Source organism: Rana temporaria, chromosome 1, assembly GCF_905171775.1.
Source record: "Rana temporaria chromosome 1, aRanTem1.1, whole genome shotgun sequence".
Classification (NCBI taxonomy): Eukaryota; Metazoa; Chordata; class Amphibia; order Anura; family Ranidae; genus Rana; species Rana temporaria.
The window spans coordinates 395109328-395129797 of NC_053489.1; the positions used below are offsets into that span (position 1 = coordinate 395109328).

The 20470-nt window shown below is 43.4% G+C and overlaps 1 protein-coding gene across 3 annotated transcripts in view; it reads left to right on the forward strand.

Annotated features, from left to right (window-relative positions):
- The window catches only part of LOC120913054 (kelch-like ECH-associated protein 1A), a 45605-nt gene that overhangs the window by 19116 nt on the left and 6019 nt on the right, over positions 1 to 20470 (forward strand). For all 3 annotated transcript variants that reach the window (XM_040322747.1, XM_040322739.1, XM_040322755.1), the window contains 2 exons: positions 5151 to 5827; positions 16926 to 17131. In XM_040322747.1, coding sequence (XP_040178681.1) covers positions 5151 to 5827; positions 16926 to 17131 — 883 coding nt within the window. The remainder of the gene's footprint in view (positions 1 to 5150; positions 5828 to 16925; positions 17132 to 20470) is intronic.

Here is a 20470-nt window from a genome sequence, read left to right on the forward strand (position 1 = left end):
CCCCATCTAGCTTTACTCAAACCAATCTTATATTACTGCCCCACCCACTATGGGTTACCTTTCTACCACTGCCATCCTTCACATCAGACTAGCTTTCCATTTTTGTCCCCATCCATTATGTCCAATTACCGGAAGACATTCAAATCACCCTACCTCAACCCCCTTCCCAAAACACACTATTCTGGACAATTTCTTCTTTCCACAGTCTTCTTACTCCAACCTCCCCCTTCCCGTTTGTTTCTAAAGTTTTCATTGCCTCTTCATCAACAAATCTCTTATACATTACTCAGGCCTCGTACACACGACAGAGGAACTCGTCGGAAAAGACACATTGTTTTCCTTGAAGAGTTCCTTGTTAGGCTTGTCGAGAAACTCAACAAGCTTTCTTTGCGTACACACTGTCAAGACCAAATCTCCTCGTTCTCAAACGCGGTGACGTTCAACACATACGACGGCAGGGGAAGTTTGATTCCACTGGCACAACCCTTGGGACTGCTTTTGCTAATCTCATGTTACTGCATGTTAAGTTAAAGTTTGGTAGGAGACGATTTGCACTTTTCAGTCTGTTACAGCGTGACAAATGTGCTATCTCCATTACAAACGCTACTTTTACCGAAGGTGCGCTCCCGTCTCATACTTTATTCTGAGCATGCGTGGGTTTCTAAGCATACACATGAATGTGTTTCTCGTCGAAAACCAGCCCGACGAGGAAATTGAGACTCCCGTCGAGGAAAAAGAGAACTTGTTCTCTTTTTTCCTCGTCGAGTTCCTCGACAGTTTTCTCGATGAAAAACATACACACAACTGCTTTCCTCAGCAAAAAAGCTCTGCCACCAAGTTTCTTGATGGATTCTGTCGAGGAAAACGGTCATGTGTACGAGGCCTCACAGCACTAAGAGGGCCAAACTAATATTTCATGATTCTTTTTTTATTTGGTGAGGCAGATTCATCCTGGACCTATATGTTGCCATAGTTATATAGCAAGTATGCATTTTTAATATCTCCACTACCTACAATAAGCGTATATGTGACACTAAACGATTAAACTATCAGAAGACTAGAGACTGTATTTGATTTTACTCACATGTTAAGTATATTTAAGTATAATTAAAGGCTGTTGGTTTTTGATTGAATGGAGAGAGATTAGAACATCTGTCAGTTTTTTTTTTTATAGCTGTCTGTGCCCCCATTCAGGAGATTTCCACTCTCTTTTTTCTGTTCTCATTGTAAATGTAAATAAAGACAATCTTACATTTTGGCCCCAGAACAGTAATAGCGAGGAAATCCTCTAATGGTGACACTAGTTCTTGTGGCCCAGGTGACCAACAAGGATTCCCTCAGTTTGGAAAGATCTCCTGTCACTTCCTTGTATGACTGTGGGACAGAAAGTGAAGGTAAATCTCTCAAATAGGACACAGATGCCAAAAAACTGACATGCCACAGGTCACACTGTTACCAGAAATTTTTGCCCAGAACCCATTTAAGGTACTCACGCACTTCCGCCCACCCTTTTGCCTTGAGGATAATCAAAACCAGGGTTGTTGTGTATCCTCTTCCAGAGATGCTTACCCAATTGCCGCACCCAACGTCATAAGTACCCTGCAGGGAAATATGCTCACTGATAGCAATGTCAGAAACCAGGCTCAAGGGAATCGTGGCAAAACCTCAGGCAAACATTCGCTCTGCTGATGACATGCAAGGTAAACAAACTTCTCAGATTGACGCTTGCACCGGAGCAGGACCCTATGCACTGAATGCACTGGTCTCTGCATTTGATTCTCTGTCTTCTGCCTTCTGTGATGATGCCCTTGAACATTTCATGTAATACATTTTTAGAATGCCATTCATTTCTGTCTATATGCGCTGAAGATGCCTCAGTTAGATGTCCTTTGAAAGAGGATGTCTCTTTGTTGAGGCATTTAACAAATTCATAAAATATGTCACAGGAGTTAAAGTCCTTTAACAACAGAAGGCTTCAAAATACACCTCATCAGTGGCTTCTGAGGATGCAGAGGGCCACACTGCTTTTCCTAGGCTTCATCTTCAAAGTCAGAATGCAGTTCTTGGTGCAAGACTTGAAACACAAAGCCCACCAAGTCTGCCATAAAGCCCTGTTTTTTGTTATAAAAATATACTGTACTTACATGTTCTGTGCAACGGTTTTGCACAGAGCAGCCCAATCCTGGCTCCTCATCTTCATCGGGTGCCCGTAGGGAAAGCCCCTTTCCCTGGGGCACCCATGCGTCCATTAACACAGACATCGGGACTTGGCCCTGCCTTCTGCTCTCGTGTCATTGGATTTGATTGACAGCAGTGGGAGTCAGTTGCTCCAGCTGCTATCAATCTGTCCAATGAGGAGAGAAAGAGCAGCAGGAGCCGTTGCGCTTGTGCACATTTCTGGATCAGATGGGCTCAGGAAAGGAAAAGTGGTGGTATGGGGGGCAGCTGCAGCACAGAAGGTTTTTCACCTTAATGCATAGAATGCATTAAGGTGAATTACTGAGTTCAACCGCGCTGTCCCGGGCTTTTCCAAGTGTTTCTGAGGCTCTCCGGTACCCCCCATGTCTGGCCATATAAGTCAATGCGGAACAAATTATTTCCATCGTTTCCATTGACTTTCTATGGGGAAGCTCACTTTGATATGTGAGTGCTTTGGATTACGAGCGTTCTCCTGGAACGGATTAAGCTCGTAATCCAAGGTTCCACTGTACACCATTAATAAAATCCTGAGCTTCCGTGTTCCAGGGTGTCTTGGAGACTTTTTTTTAAAAAAAGCTCCTGAGTTAAATCTCGGAATTATTTGACCAAACACTGATACTTTAACTTCCCCCTTCCAACACCACCATTGTACTGCTAAGGATATCTGGGTCTAATCATTTTATTTAGATTCCCTTCAGCACAACATTGTGTCTATCATTGACCCTATGTTGGTAAAGAGGCTGCCATTGACACCCTTCAGTTGCATCTCTGAGACGTTCTGTGGGAATGTCATTTTCCCTCCCTATGTCCTGCCTTGATAGCATGTCAAACATTTATGAATTGCCTTATGAGTGGGGTCAGGACTGTCATCTATGGCTCCCTGCCATGTATTCTCTTCCTCACAGGAGCAGTTCCTTTGAGACTCCTTCCTCCTCTTCCACCCAGCTGAGTGGTTATTTTGCACTTCTTCCTGGGCTTCTGCCCTCAAGGAAAGTGTCCCTCTGTTCCTACTTGACCCCATTCGCGAAAAAGAGGTTGGGTTCTTGGGTTCCTTACAGCATCTAGAATTGGTCCTTCTCAGGGGGTTACAGGGCCATTGCCTGTTTTTCTATGCTCATTTAACTGTTTTCTTGAGAGTTGGCTTTTTGAGTCTAAGCTGATTCCTGCTTAGGCTACCAGGCGCTTGTACTCTTGCCTATTTGTTTGAGTCTGTTGACCCTTCTTGTTCTTCCTGTGGGCCTGTTGCTTCAATTAAGCCGCAGTGTTTCCCACTCCTTGATTTAGTGATTGGGGATGTTCCATGGTCTAAGAATCAAATCCTATATCCTGTACTGTACCATTGAGGTAATAGGAATGTTGATGTAGCTCTACATTCTATATCTTGAAGTGCAGTATCTCCTAAAGCTTACTTACTGCTTGCTAAAAAACTGGATCCCCACAGAGTGGATTGAGTTATATGAGGACACTTGGGTGGTTCTCAGTGTCCAGTCACCTGAAGGTAGCAACATAAAGCCAGTGGTCTAAGTCTCAGCTCCTGTGTCCTGTACTGAACTCCTAAATATGGACTTGTAAATATTCCTATTTTTCCCAACAAATTAATTTCTAACTGTACATGTGATTTTCATTTGGGAAATTTCATTCATACCAAAATCTAATTTTAAAAGCCTATGAAGTTTGAAGTGCTTTCAAACAGCATTATTGTAATCTGTTGATGTTATTGTATATGCTGACAATTTTTTTTTTTTTGTACAAACATAATTTGAAAATCTACCAGTATATGGCCAGCTTTACTTTTACTGGTACTCATCCTTGATTTTAAAGGTGATTATGCTGATTCATTGTAACATAGGCTTAAAGCGAGATGTAAAACAAGGAGCTGCCAAGCTAAACAAAAAATAGGGGTATTAACTGCCTGACTATACAGTGTGACAGAGCTCTGTAAATCACAAGATTGAATGAATGGAATATATCCTTTGGCAGGTACAATCAAAGTATATATATTTCCACTCTGGACTGTTGGTTGCCTGGAATTCCACTTTCAGACTGATATACTGTAGAAATTGCGTAGTTTATACAAAGATTAAAGCAGAACTAAAGTCCTACGTAGAACTAAAGTACTTACCTCCTCTCTAATGTCCTTCGCCAGCCCCGACGTCTTCTCCCCAAGTTCTACAAGTTCTACATGACATTACTACTGCACATGTGCAGGAGTCAGTCATCCCCACACACGGGGGCTGTGCTGGCAATGTATGCTGAGCAGCATGCGCAGCTCAGTTTACTTGCTTGAAAATGCTGTAAGCAGGCAGGTAGGTTTCTTTTATTGTAGAAGAGACATTGCATGTCTCTTCTGCAATAAATAGCCTACCTGCTCACACATGTTATGAAAATGCCTTAGTTCTGCTTTAACTGTGTAAAAGTAGATTTTTTTAATTTTTAAACGACATCCTTTCTAAATCATGGGCTAAATCCTAGAATGAAAATTATTTCAGCTAAAAAAAAAAAAAAACTTCACCAAGTAAAGCAACTTTCTCTTCAATCCCAGATCTTGACCCTGTTATTTTCTGTTTGATAACTACACATTCAGCCAGTGAAACATGTTCAGTAACATCCAAGACTTGTCTTTTTTTAAAACCTTAATTACCTTAATTAATTAACTATACAACATTTAGTGCATCACAGTTGTCAATATAAAAATACAGTACAATGTTACATAGTCAGGTTGAAAAAATACATAAGTTACATAGTTAGTCAGGTTGAAAAAAGACACAAGTCCATCCAGTTCAACCACAAAAAAATGAAGTCCATCTAGTTTAACCATACAATATTATACAACAAATAAATAGAAAACATCCATATACACCAACCTATAACAATTGATTCAGAAGGTAAAAAAAACTTGTAAAGTACAATGTAAAGAAAAGTAATGTAAAGTACATATTTTTTTATTTCAGGTAACCAAAGAAGAAGAGTTTCTAAACCTTAATCACTGCGAACTGTTGGGCTTAGTTAGTCAGGAAAGCCTAAATGTGCTTTGTGAGACTGAAGTATACAATGCCTGCGTAAGATGGATGCAGTGGGATGTGAGCAGCAGAGCTCAGTATTTTAATGTCTTGTTAAATGCCATTCATCTCTATGCTTTGCCACCAAAATTTCTGGCAGTGCAGCTAAAGCATTGCCCCATTCTCAATAAGGAAAACTCATGTAGGAAGTTTCTGTATAAGATATTCCAAGAAATGTCATTACACAAGCCTCTTCCACCAATGAAAGTACGGGGAAATCAGCTTATTTATGTAGCGGGTGGATACCAACAAAATTCTCTGACCTCTCTGGAGGCCTTAAATCCACATACTATGGAATGGATCACGCTTGCTGACATGTTGGAGCCCAGGAGTGGTCTTGGAGCCTGTACTGTGAGTGGACTGCTTTACACTGTAGGAGGGAGAAATCATTCTGCTACAGAAAATGCAGATTCAGACTCTATAAGCTGCTTTAATCCGATGACCAATCAATGGACAAAAAGAGCACCAATGAATGTACCAAGAAATCGGGTTGGAGTAGGTGTAATAGATGGAGCCATTTATGCTGTTGGGGGTTCTTCTGCCTGTGAACATCACAAAAGTGTTGAAAGGTAAGACAAAAGACATACGACAAAAACAAAAGCGAAATTAGAAAAAGGAAATATTCTTTCTTAACACTTCATGCAGATTATTTGAACATATTGAGCACAACATACATTTAGAGCACAAAATCGAATTTCTCTGAATAGAGCCTTTCAAAGTAGGAAGAAATGAAATGGACATAACTAATAATTTTTCTGCACTTATTAACGCAGTATATTTTCAAATAACATAGTGTCATTTCTATGTTTGTCTAAATTGATAGGTTGAATCACTGCCCAACTTCTAATGCCTATTGGTAGTGATATTTATTTTCAAAGAGTTTATTGGGATTTAGGTTTCAAAAAGACATACAAAAAGTGAAATAATGAACACTGTAAGCATGCAGGGAGGCAAAAATAAGGTTAGAGTGCAACAAGATAAACAATGTATAATGAGAAAAGAGGGAAAGGGGTGGATCAAATGCCACATAAAGTGTCAGTGTATGGTAAAGAAAGTATTGGCTAGAGCAGTGATAGTGAACCTTGGCACCCCAGATGTTTTGGAACTACCGGTACATTTCCTACGATGCTCATGCACTCTGCATTGTAGGGGAGCATCATGGGAAATGTAGTTTCAAAACGTCTGGGGTGCCAAGGTTCGCCATCACTGGGCTGGAGGTTTACAAAGACAACTGGAAACTGTAGTTGAAAACAAGGCTGCATAATATGCTAGGGTTATACAGTATGTGCTGGAAGTCATGAGGGATTATAATGTTGTTGTTAGAATGCATAGCTTATGACACTTGTCACTGTTTCTAATGCCGCATACACACCATCACTTTATGTGATGAAAAAAAACGACACTTTCTGTGAAGTAAAAAATGACGTTTTTGAAACTTCAATTTTCAAAGACGAAGTTGCCTACACACCATCGTTTTTCTCACAATGTTCTTGCAAATTGAGGTTACGTTCCACCACGTTTTACCATTGAAGCTTGCTTCATAAGTAGCTTCTGGGCATGCGTGGATGAAAAAACGTCTTAGAAAACGACGTTTTTTGCTACACACGGTCAATTTCTGTGAAGTAAAAAGTGCACTTTTAAAAAACGACACATAAAATTGAAGCATGCTTCAATTTTTTTTGGTCGTTTTTTACAAGACATAAAACGACGTTTTCCCCCACACACAGTCAATTAAAGTGACGTTTTTAAAAACGTCATTTTTTTTCATCACATAAAGTGATGGTGTGTACGCAGCATTAGAGCGTGGATAAGAAGAGTGTGACGGTATTGGTATGATATCCCCGTCAAACAGTCCCTTCTTCCCATAATGAAAATCACCCAATATTCCACAAGTAGGAGTCCATGGAATCGCCCCAATAAGCCACACATGAGTCCAGGCTTACTGCTAGAACAAGACCCTTTAATCACACAACACTCAGCTTATATGTGGTTACAACCTGTTAGGAACAATGAAATCTCTGCCCCCCCTCACACAGTGGGGTTTCCCATACAGATTATAGGAGACACGTCGGAGCCGACCATGCAGACACATTTCTTTAGATAATGACATCAGTGGAGGTAATTACTACACTGAAGCAATCAGAATAATTAACATACCACTTATTTAATCATTTAGCCTGATGATACAATACACATCTTTTAAGGGTAAACACAGATCTTCTTCACACAACACAATAGATCAATTAACCTTTAGAATAGTGAGGGGACATTAGCACTTCAATAATCTGTTAGCAGAGGAATGAATCACACATGAAATCCCTTTCTACCTCTAACACACACACATGGCTGGCAGGGAGAATTAAACTGAGACATATAGGCAAATGCATCACAATGGCCCCCCTTTTTCTCCCTGCTCCGGCAAACCCGGTTGGACCTTCCCTGGTCCAGTAGGGTTGACGGGTTCAGAGCTTTTAGAACGAGGTTAACTCCGTTTGGCGTGACTGACCTCCCTTGGCAACAGCTTCCGACTCAGGTATGTCACCGGGTCGTCAGATCACACGCTGGTCAGTCCCCAAGTCTTTGTGCGATCTGCAGAGTCACCAGAAGTCAGTGTGAAGACGGCGAATGGGTCTGTGCGCCGCCATCTAGGTGTCCCGCTATGGGAGGGGCAGGTTTTGGCTCTGAAGTGACAATCACAGGAGATTCATAAAAAGAAAAAGTTATATTTGTTGAAATGCTGTAGCTCTGGTGCTCAGAGTCCGGGGGGGATCAGTGCCCCATAGGGTCAGCCACCCTCTGCTCCCTCCGCAGCCGCCGGTTCTCCTCTTTGAGCTTCTCCATCTCCAGTTCATGGAGCCTGGGGGGGTCAGCCTGCTGTGACCTCAGGTGGTTGTTCTCCTCCATGCGGCTTATGCACTCCTCCAGCTCTATGTACTCACGGATCAGCTCCTGCTTGCTCATGTCCTGCAGGCTCTCCACGTGGTACTTCATCATCAGGAACTGGGTGGTGGTGTAAGGGGCCACCGGTGGGCCCTTGGCAAACATCTTGGCCCGCATCTGGGATGCCCGCTGCGACTCCCTCTCCTCCAGTCGCTTCTTCTCCTCCCAGGTCAGCTTGTTATACGGCTTCCAGGACCTATTCTTCTTGGGGGGTAGCCGGCGGTGCCTCTTTCTGCCCAGCTCCCTCCAGGGCCCCTCCGGCTCATGGCTGTCGCCCATGACCAACTAACAATGGTGTTCCCTGTTGTCCGTAATCACAGATTGTACCGTGAGGACTTCGTAAAGGGTGTCCAATGATTCTTCCTGACCCAGCTCCTGGAGATCCCAAGCCGAGTCTACACAATGGGCTGCTGCTGGTGGGCGGTACCCAGGTTGAGACCAATTTGACCTGGTGTTGTCCTTCATGGGGCAATTCTGCTTGAAGTGACCCAGCTGTTTGCACCGGAAGCAGCGTTGTTCGTTGTCCTCCTGGCGTGGATAGCGAGGGCTAGATGTCATCGATCTGTTAGGAGGTTGGTATCTAGCGGCTGGTGGGTGTGAGGGCGACGTTGGTCGTGGAGGTTGTACCCGTGGTGTGACCTGGTTTGTCTTGCGAGTATCCGCATATTCATCCGCCAATTTCGCGGCCTCTGGTAGAGTCATGGGCCTGCAATCTCTCACCCAATCTTTGACATCCGTCTGGATGTGATTGTAAAATTGCTCCAGGAGCATTAGTTGCAAAATGTCTTCTGCGGTGGTGGCCTGGCTGCTGTTAACCCAGTTAGAGGCCGACAGGGATAACTGGAATGCCCATTCCGCGTAAGAGTCTTCCGTGGTTTTGCGTGAGTCCCTGAACTTCTGTCGGTGGGAATCTGGGGTTACTGCATAACGAGCCAGGAGCGCTTCTTTAACCCTGGCGTAGCTATGGATATCCTGATCTGGCACGGTCCGGAAAGCATCAGAAGCTTTGCCTGACAATTTGCCTGACAATATTGCAACCCACTCTCCTCTAGCTATTCGGTGCAGGTTACATTGTCGCTAAAAATCTGCCAGGTAGTTATCAATCTCACAGTCCTTTTCATCAAAAGCTTTAAAAGCGCTAAACGGAATCTTCCTTGCGTCTGCTGTGCTGGACTCACTGCTTGGAGAATGTGCGGCTGCTTGTTGGACTGCTGCCAGTTTTAACTGTAGTTCTGCGTCTCTTATTTGTTTATCCTTCTGTAGTTCTGCGTCTCTTATTTGTTTAGCCTTCTGTAGCGCTGCGTTTACTAACAGGTCCATCACTTTCAGCACCACATCCGCCGTTGGGTTCGGACCGAACCATGCTAGCTTCTCTCTCATTAGCTTGTTGGCTGGCGATTCCTCTTCCTGAACCACTGGTGTCTCCATCTCTTGTACTGCTGGCGTTGCTGCAACCACGTTCTCCTGGTCTAGCTCCATTAATTCTGCTATGATGACCCGCTTAGTTTTGTTGCTAGCAATCCTTCCACGACCTTCCAGTAGTTCTTCCAGTGTCTGCTTGGAATCCGGGTGTAAAGGAGAGTAGAAGGGAAAATCCCGCTGCTGCCAACCAATTGTGACGGTATTGGTATGATATCCCCGTCAAACAGTCCCTTCTTACCATAACGAAAATCACCCAATATTCCACAAGTAGAAGTCCATGGAATCGCCCCAATAAGCCACACATGAGTCCAGGCTTACTGCTAGAACAAGACCCTTTAATCACACAACACTCAGCTTATATGTGGTTACAACCTGTTAGGAACAATGAAATCTCCGCCCCCCCTCACACAGTGGGGTTTCCCATACAGATTATAGGAGACACGTCGGAGCCGACCATGCAGACACATTTCTTTAGATAATGACATCAGTGGAGGTAATTACTACACTGAAGCAATCAGAATAATTAACATACCACTTATCTAATCATTTAGCCTGATGATACAATACACATCTTTTAAGGGTAAACACAGATCTTCTTCACACAACACAATAGATCAATTTACCTTTAGAATAGTCAGGGGACATTAGCACTTCAATAATCTGTTAGCAGAGGAATGAATCACACATGAAATCCCTTTCTACCTCTAACACACACACATGGCTAGCAGGGAGAATTAAACTGAGACATATAGGCAAATGCATCACAAAGAGTATTGGAGAAAAAAAAGGAAGGAAAGAGGGTGTGAGGGAAAGTAAAAAGGTGTGGGGGGGGGGCAAGGAGACCAGGTGCACAGTAACATTGGTTTTGTGGAGTGTTTTTGAAGTGGAAGAGAAGAGAATTCCCATGGCAGTTCTATTACAGCCATGGGAATATGTTTTGAGAAATTTAGGGTGAGTTTCAGTAAGTACCATAGTGCTAATTACCCTTTGTTTCACCTCTGCAAGGTTGAGAGTCCATTGCTTCCCAGCTTTTGTCTGGCAGCAAGAAAGATGAAATTCACTAATTTCCGTTTTGTCCAAGAAAAAGTTAGAGACAGACTCAGGTAGCAAGGCTTCTCCATGGGTCCTGGATCAAGTAACAGTTCAGGACTGATCAGATTGTATACTGGAATCCAGGACCAACAAGGTTTTTAGGGCAGTGCCGTCATATGCGTATTAAAGTACCATGCTCCCCACAGCCCTAATATATTTATTTTTTAGCTAAAATGTTAGGTGATCATTTAGCTGTGGCAGTTCAAATTTTATTCCAGTCAACTATAGTCATGGATTCTCCCAGATCTCTTTCCAATTTATCTATAGGAGTTTTGTCTAGCTCCTAAGGGTAGTGTATAAGGTGGAAACAATGCCCTTAGAATGGGGAATCAATCAGAAAGTGATTTTTGAATGGGGACGGATGAATCGACAATCTGCATAGTGTTGATGTGTATGAGCATGTTAATATAGTGTCTAATCTGCATATATTAGAACTTTTCCATATGGGGCAGTTTCCAATTTTCTCTTAGTTATTGAAGAGACTGGATACCATCTATTATGGAGAGGTTATAAACACTATGTGATGTCACCAGAGGAAAGCCTTTGGGTTCTTGCATGTGGGATAAATGAGGGGGTTATGTAGGACCCCTAAGACTCGGAAGTGAGATAAATTTAAGTTGGTGGAAAATTTCACGGAGTCCAACTGCCCTAAAGTGATTATAAACCCCAAATTTTTAAGCACATTCAGCAAATTTCTTTATCTTTTAAAGTGGTAGTAAACTGCAAAAAAATAAGTAAAACTTACCCCTGCAAGTCAAGAGTATAACTGTGCCAGTATGCATCGCATACTAGCACATTATGAATGACTTGCCTTAAAACAAAGCCCTCCAGCGGAACACTGTTACCACTGACAGGGCTTCCATCTTCACTTAGTCTTCCTTCTGGGTTCATGGGCTCCGATTGTTTGGCTGAGCCACAATGATGTTACTCCCGTGCATGTGCTTGGGAGTCATGGCTGTGGCACAGCTCTCTCAATCGAGGGCATGCCTTCCATTGAGAGCACAGTGCACATGTGCCTGTGACGTCACCAGCTGCTACTAACGTACATACCTTCTAAACGGTGCCTGCTTAGGAGATATTTACTGCACCTACAGGTAAGCCTTATTATAGGTTATTCTGTAGGTATAAATAAACAACCAGACTTTACTACCGCTTTAATCCTTGAACTATGTTCCAGCCTAGGTTTGTCCCACGACCGTTGTCCAAAGTTTTCTGTTTCAGGATGGTCTCTTTCTCTTACAGCATCCTATGGAGACGCCCTGGCATGCAGGAAATAGAGTTGTGTCTCCCTACACTGTGTGCATCAACAGAAACACACAGCTCTGTGGCCTAAAATGGGAAGGCACTCCCCTGCTCCTCTTTCCCCCTTACCCCTTCCTTCTGCCCCCTTCCAAGCTAACAGACTAGACTGCCCAATGGGCTTTGGAATTTGCCTTGGTGACCGTGAGGTTTGTGCAAAAGATGAGAGAGTGCTGAATACTTTGGGTAGGTAATATGGGGGGGGGGGGGGGTGACATTAAAAAGGAGGTCATCGGTGAACAACATTATTTTATGGCTTTCACCTGCATGTTTGAAACCCTGGGTGTGCCCAAATGGCACCTGTGAGAGGTTCCATGGCCAGGATAAAGGGCACCTCTGCCTAGTACCACGGTTCATCAGGGAAGAATCAGAGGTGAAGCCCACATACTATACTGTTGTAGTTGGCTGAGCGTATAGTTCCCAGATACAAGAATATAAATTTGTCTCCTAAACGCTATTTTCAGAGGGCAAAGAGCATTTAGTGCCAGGCAAAGGTGTCAAAGACCTAGCAAATGTCAAGAAGAAGCCCTAAAAAAAGGATATTGCCCAGCTGACATTGCTGTTCACACCTCTCAATTTCACAAAGCCCACATAATCTTTGTGGATGAGCTGACCCAGGAAATGGTTTATTCAACTGACTAGAACCTTTGTCATGATCTCTGTATCTGTGTTCAGGAGCGAACTTGGTCTATAACTATACCAAGAATGACCATGTGAAACTAGCAGTCTCAGTAGAAGGCATTGACTTTGGGGTTCAGAAATTTGTTGTGACTTTACTATAAGCAAGCAGGATACCCCTGTGTATCGAGAGTTCTGAGGCTGGGTAGGCCAGGTATACCTGAATTCCAGGGTGGGTGAAATGTATCATCGATCAGGCAATCGACCGACTGCTAATGCTGATGTTGCACAATAAAGGCAGGAGACATGGAAGGCATTATCAGCTAGTGCGCCCTGGCTTTATGAGGATCATAAGAATTAGTGATAAGGAGGGGCCTAATGGGGCTCATGTAACAATGGCCATTTAGTAGGCACACAGGAGCATAGCGGTGGCTCTAGCCCGCACAGTATACGTAAAGGACAGTTGTCAGCTGTACTATATTCTGTAAGCATGTGAAAGTCAGAAAAAACTGTAGTATGCAGATAGGGAATATTTGCAAGAGAGTTTGCGTGAGAGAACAGAGTGCTTTAACAAGCAACAAGGGAACGGGAATGAGGGGGGGGGGGTAATAAACGTGAAATCTAAAGCAGAGCTCCCCAACAGTCCTTATGCCACTGAGCACAGTGTATAGTGGCCTTAGGTGTGCATCTGAGACCTCCCTAGATTTCAGTGCATACTGAAAATTTAAATCAACAGTCAGGGATGAAAAGGCAAGAGTGCTGCATTTAGCAGAAGTGAGGCCCCAAAAAACTACAAAGCACAGCGCTGTATGAGGGGTACATAGTCAAGATCCTCAAAAGAGGTTAGACATAGGCACTAAAAAGCATATTTTACCCTTTATTAGGGATAAACTAACCATATAATGTGCCTTCAGTTCCTACAGCAATTAACAAGATGTGTGCAGTAAAGTGGTATTTTCTACAGGACAGGTAGATCATACATTTGGTATAACAACAGTCAGAGAATCACACCTCTGAAATAAGACTATAATTGATTGTGTGATAGTGCCAGGTAACTATCTCAGACAACAAAATAACTTGCCCCATGGGCATATAGAGTTCAGCACAGCAGTCCCAATTGGAAGCACTTGAGGGGTTGTTCTCCAGGCAAGTTGAACATGGCTGTCATGCAACTATAAAGGGTGGAATAGGGCGTGGGTAGTGGAAGAAATATCTGAAATGACTATAGACAAAAGTCCCTTGTAGGATAACAACCTAATCAGATAAACCATGGCACATTTCCTTGAATGGGGCCTGCTCAAAACTTATCAACTAGTGTAAATCTAAGTATGCATAACTACTAGCATAAAAATGAGTTGTTAATAAACCTCTGGAAGGATCCACAAAGTGGCATCACCTGAGTATAGGCTATGTCTGTCTATGATAGCAATAGTCAGGCCAAGGAAAGGCTGTGTGGAGTCAACCATTTGCAGAAGCAGGGAATACTCAACATCAGAGTCATGCAAAAGCATGTAAGATGGTGTGAGGGTGTCTGGGAGGATGATGATTTTAACAGTATCCCAAAATATGGGGGTGTAGAGGCATCCAGAAAACTAGCATATCATTTGTCAGTGGTTTAAAGCCAGTCCTTGGTGCAGAAAACATTTCATTTAGTTATATTTTTAGACGGTGGACCACCTTTTCTCTTGGGATTGAGGGCTGTATGGACGCTGTCCCATCCCGAGGTGGTCTAAAGGCTGGACAGAAGCTAGCTACTGAAATAGGACCATCACAGTATCCTGCAGATCCTCTGTGGTTTCCAGGAGGCCCCTGATGTGAATATTAATGCAATGGACTATGTTTTCAAAGTCCTAAAACTGGTAGCTCAGGAAGACTAGTTCCTTCTGGACTGTTCATGACCTGTTCATGACCATCAAGAATTGTTGGTGTACTTGTCTATCCTACTTTACAGCGAGGCTGGAGCTCTGTGATGGTGGCTGCAAATGCTCTTGTAAGCTCCTCCTACACAATGTTCTCCCCCGTGTGCCATACACCTGGCTGGATGCCTACAAAAAGGCTGTCTTTGGAGCCTGCAGAAAGCCTGGAAGCAGAGTCCTCCTTCATGGTGCTCAGCGTCATTGTGGCTGGGGAATACTGGCCATCTAGGATAATCGAGTTCTGTGTTCCTCCTCTGCTTTCAGGTTGTCAGACCATCGTCGCCAAGTGCTGGGGTGACTAGCTAGAGGATTAGTTTGGTTGGTGTGTTGCTTTGGTCCCTGGGTTGCTGATGAACAGTAGTATTTTCCTGATGAATTCAGATTTTTTCAGAAGACGATCATTTTTGTTCTGCTGCTTGCATGTATCCTAGTGGGGGAGTAAAACACCTGAGCCTCGTGTTTTCATCTACCTACCACAATGCAGAGGAATTTGACTCTTTTCACTTTATCTCTGCATTTATTTAAAAAACAAAAGTGTGTGTAAAATATTTGTGCTCTGTGTGTTGTGTTCCTTCTGTGTCTGTTCTCGGTGTGCTGTATGTGTTTTCTTTCTGTGTTCTGTGCCTCTTTGTGGTGTATTTGTGCGCTGTGTGCATTGGCCATGAGTGTGTAAAGTTGAATGTAAATTATTGCTGATAGATAGCAAGGGCACTCTTCTGCAAAGGGTAACTGGGAGGGGTAAGGGCAATGCTGATGGTTGCAAAGAGGTAGATGGAGCCTGCCTCCCTTCTGGAATGAGTACTGAGAAGTAAGGGGGTATGTAAATTCAGCACTTATAATGTCATTTCCCCAGTGATAAATATAGGATATAGGATAGAGATACAGAGAAGCAAGAGGAATAGGACTACAAGCACTTTTACAAGCACTGATATTTACCACATACAAATTAATAGGCTCTGTCTTTGTGTAGTTTAACTATCACTGAAATAATTTAAGTATTAATTTATATTAAAGCTGAAGTGTAGCCAAAAACCATATTGGGATATTAGCTAGGTACCAATAAGTTACCACTAATGATGTGCATCCCACTGGTGGCTGCTACTGCTTTCTTGAAAAATGTCACTTGCATGTAACCTCAGATGATGATGCCACCACTGAAGTCCTGGTGGGGAAGTCGTGGCTGGATCACAGCGATCACATTGAGTCACTCACTGTGCAGTTCACAAGACATTTTCTGTATTGAGGATCTGTATATCGAGTGACCTACTGTGATCACCCTGCTCCAACCCAACTTTCAGTTTCGCCACTGCAGGTGCATTAGAGGCTACATGTAAGTTACATTTTTCAAGAAAGAAGCAACAGCCACCAGTGGGGAGCATGTCATTAGAGATACCTTATTGGTACTTAGCCAATGACTTATAAAGGCTTTAATGCTATAAATATTGTGTTGCTTTACTGATAAAACATATTGTCCCAATATATATATATATATATATCTATCTATCTATGTCACTCAAAGAACTGGGTATATTACATGTTATTTCAGGGCATGTTACTGAAACTGAGGGCCAGATCCACGTAGAAAGGCATACATATAAGCGGGCGTAGCGTATCGTAGTTACGCTACGCCGCCACAACTTTGAGAGGCAAGTGCTGTATTCACAAAGCACTTGCTTCTAAAGTTACGGCGACGTAGCATAAATGTGCCGGCGTAAGCGCGCCTAAATCAAATGAGGAACAGGGGGGCATGTTTTATGTAAACTAAGTATGACCCCACGTAAATTACGCTTTTCTCGAATGGTGCATGCGCGCGCATGCTCAGTATCACGTAGAATTTTCAAATTAAATTACACCCGCTCAATGCCGAGACGACGTGAACGTAACTTATGCAAAGCCCTATTTGCGAACGTTTTACGCAAACGACGGAAAATTTGACGCTGTCCCGACGTCCATACTTAACATTGCGTACGCCTCATGAGGCAGGGGTAACGTTACGCCGAAAAAAGCCTTACGTAAATGACGTAAAAAAAATGCGCCGGGTGGACGTACGTTCTGAGAAACGGCGTATCTAGCTAATTTGCATACTCTACGCGGAAATCAATGGAAGCGCCACCTAGCGGCCAGCGTAAATATGCACCTAAGATCCGACGGCGTACTATTCAGGCGTATCTTGTTTTGTGAATACAAAACAAAGATACGCCAGCGCATCGTAGAACTTACGCGGCGTATCAATAGATACGCCGCCGTAAGTTCTTTGTGGATCTGGGCCTATATGTTTTTTTTAAAAGCAGAATACAGTATCTGGGCATGTGCCTTGATGTGGGTTTACTGTTATTGTTCTTGCATCTGCTATGATGTTTTATGTATTGCATTACTTTAGGTACGATCCTGAAGTCAACTTGTGGACATTTGTTTCACCCATGAATGGTGCTCGCATTGGTGCTGGAGTCACATCAAGTCGTGGACTTTTGTATGCAATTGGTGGATTTGATGGGAATAGCCGACTAAACACTGTTGAGTGTTATGACCCTGATGAGAACAGGTGGCACCCAGTAACTTCAATGAAGACCATCCGTAGTGGGGCAGGTACATATCATTTTGTAGATCTCTTCCATATACAGTATATAGCTCACCAACCTATTTTTATTTACTTTACTATATCTGAAAAATGTACTATACTCTCATTAGCTTACTACTCCATAAAAGCACAGACACATAGGGGTTGATTTACTAAAACTGGAGAGTGCAACATCTGGTGCAGCTGTGCTTGGTAGCCAATCAGCTTTTAACTTCAGCTTTGTTCAATTAAGCTTTGACAAAACAAAAAGAAACTTGAAGCTGATTGGTTTCTATTCAGAGCTGCACCAGATTTTGCACATCCCAGTTTTAGTAAATCAACCCTGTAGTATTCCTACTTCCTTGCATTCTGCTTGAATTAAAAAATAAACTTTACACATCCTTGTAAACCGGCAAAATGTAGAAAGCAGAAGAGGCCAGCTTTATCAACAATAAATCACTAAATAGTCTTGCTCATGACTCAAACTTCATACAATGATAAGTTCACAAATTAACTCTGTTAGCAAGTCCATATTAAAGCTTTGTTAGAAATTAAAAATTGTAACTAGTTTTGGATAATTTCTATTGCATTTTTTTTGATGGCTTTATACCTAAATGTCACAATAAAGTCACACAGTATTTCTAATGTAGTGTTTTAGAATCATTCCAAATACAAGCTACATTTGACTTAAGGAATTTTAAAGGACATATTTCACTGTACTCTACCTAACATTATTTATTTATGTGCAGCATAGATAAATCTGTATTAGATCATATTAGCCATTTTAGATACATTTTACAGAACACGATAAGCTTACTCTACTGCTGTCAGAAGCAGTCAAAAGATATCCATCTGTATATTCTCCCCTTCAAATGCCAATCTTTAGCGTTTATTCTGACATCAAAAACGGCAACTTTGGAATTTAATAACAGAGCAAACAACAATTATGAACAGTATCCTGCTAAAAGGAAGCTGACAGTACCTCTCAGGGATGACAATCAGGTGTAGTGCTACCCCACATAGGAGCCGCTATAATTTAATTGGTTCTTCCTCAATATAAGCGCAGAGGCAGCCAGGCACACAGTAACAGTCCATTCACTTTGGCTCATGAATCAGTCTAGGGAAGTGGTTCTCAACCTTTCTAGTCTCGTGACCCCTTGATAAAATTTCCCAAGTTGTAGGGACCCCTAACAGTAAAATTATTTTCGTAGTGTGGGTTGTCAGCACCCAAGGCAAGGCAAGTAATTTGCACCCCTAACCCACAGACATTTAGTGCTCCCTGAGTCCCTTCCACTCCACATTTTAGGATGTACCACTCTTTCTCTTCTCCTCTCTATCCCTTTTTTCTCTCTCTCTCTATCCTAATTTCTTGTTTTTTTCCCCCATCTCTCTAGCCGTCTTTCTAGTTCTTTCTCTCCCTTTTTCTTTGTTCCTCCCCCTCTATCCTCTCCTATCCATGTATTCTCTATTTTTATTCTTTCTCTTACTCCTTGTTGAGGGGGTGGGGGGAATGGGAAGAGTAGCAGTGCTGGGGGAGTTCTGATCATCCCATTTAGGTGTTCTTGATCAAATCTGCTGATCTGAGAACTGTAGTGAGGACTTTTAATGGCAAATATAATCACAGGCAATGTTACTCACTGTGTCTCTGGCTTTGTGGTGTCTCGCAAGAGGTGACCCCTTGAAATCAGGAGATAGGGTCTCCTTCAGCCCCTCCCACTTCACATTCCTCACCAGTCAGCTGACCTCTAGTCTCCGCCTCCATCCGTGCCGTGAACTGGGCAGCTGCGAATAGGCTGAGTGGGCGGACGTGAAAAGGCTGGGAGAGTGGTGCGCGCTTCAGGAACAGCCCGTGTTTGGTGACCCCTGGCAAATCGTAATTCGACCCCGGAGGGGGTCGCGACCCCCAGGTTGAGAACCACTGGTCTAGGGGATGTCGTTTTTATGATTTTTATTGCTGACGAACTTGGATGGGGTGTAGGGTGAGCTGGGATACTCCCAGATACTGGATATTTGCATGGGGACACTCCACTTTGCTAAGCCTCCCTGAACAGTCATAATGCAAAATAAATCACTGATGGCAGAACCGAGTCCTTTTTTCAAGCTATCCCAGTTAGAACTACCACTGACTATTGCAACTCAAAATAAAACAGGACACAGTCACTAGGACCCTAAGCTCGGGTCAATACTCACAATGTCCCAGGATCACCAGATGCCTCCTTCTAGTATCCACTAAACACTCTTCATCGAGGGAGATGTTAATGCTCACAATGACACAGGACAGCCAGACCTTTTCCAACTTCCACTGGGCACTCCTCGGTGAGCTCGCCAGGCCAGGTCCCTTGATTAGCTTCAGAAAAAAGATCATTAAAAGTAGCTCCTCCCCCAGCTATGCCAAAGCTGGAACCTCATTAAACATGCAGAAAACTCCAGCGGTCTGCCCAGAGAAGCAGAGCCCCTCAGGCTAGGAGGGAGATGTTAATGCTCACAATGACACAGGATAGCCAGACCTTTTCCAACCTCCACTGGGCACTCCTCGGTGAGCTCGCCAGACAAGGTCCCTTGATTAGCTTTAGAAAAAAGATTGTTAAAAGTAGCTCCTCCCTCAGCTATGCCAAAGCTGGAACCTCAATAAACATGCAGAAAACTCCAGCGGTCTGCCCAGAGAAGCAGAGCCTCTCAGGCTGGGAACTCCATCTGCAGGATTTGACCCAGGACTAGACCAGGGCTGAGTTATGTGCCGCTCAGCCACCTACTGGGGACACCTTCCCAGGGATCAGCTGAAGTCTCATAAATATTCAGATTGCTTATTTAGCTTTCCAGCCCACTAGGATTCTAGAATACAGGGGGAAACAATCAAAACTGCAGCCTGTGAAACACAGCCCAGAGCAATCAACCACTGCTCCACTGAATACAGAGGAGCCAAAGTGAACTACATTTGCTCAACATTCTAGCAACCTAAGCAGGATGAATGCAAAGTGGATCATAAATGAAGCTTCTAAATCCTACAATGCTTGCATATCCAACCTCTTTCCAATAGTAAAAATGAAGGAGTATATTCATAGGTGAGTGTTCCTGTAAGGCCTTGTACTCACGGCAGGACATGTCAGATGAAAACGGTCTGCAGACCGTTTCCATCGGACATGTCTGGCCGGGGACTGCCCGGGGACTTCTGTTCGATGGCTATACACACCATCGAACAGAAGCCCGCGCGTAAACATTACGCGGGGCGTGTCCGCGGTGTCACCGCGTCGATGACGCGGTGTCGCCGCGACAATGACGCGGCGACGTGGGCGGGCCGCCTTAAAAATGCTTCCACGCATGCGTCGAAGTCATTCGACGCATGCGAGGGATGCGGGCGGCAGGACATG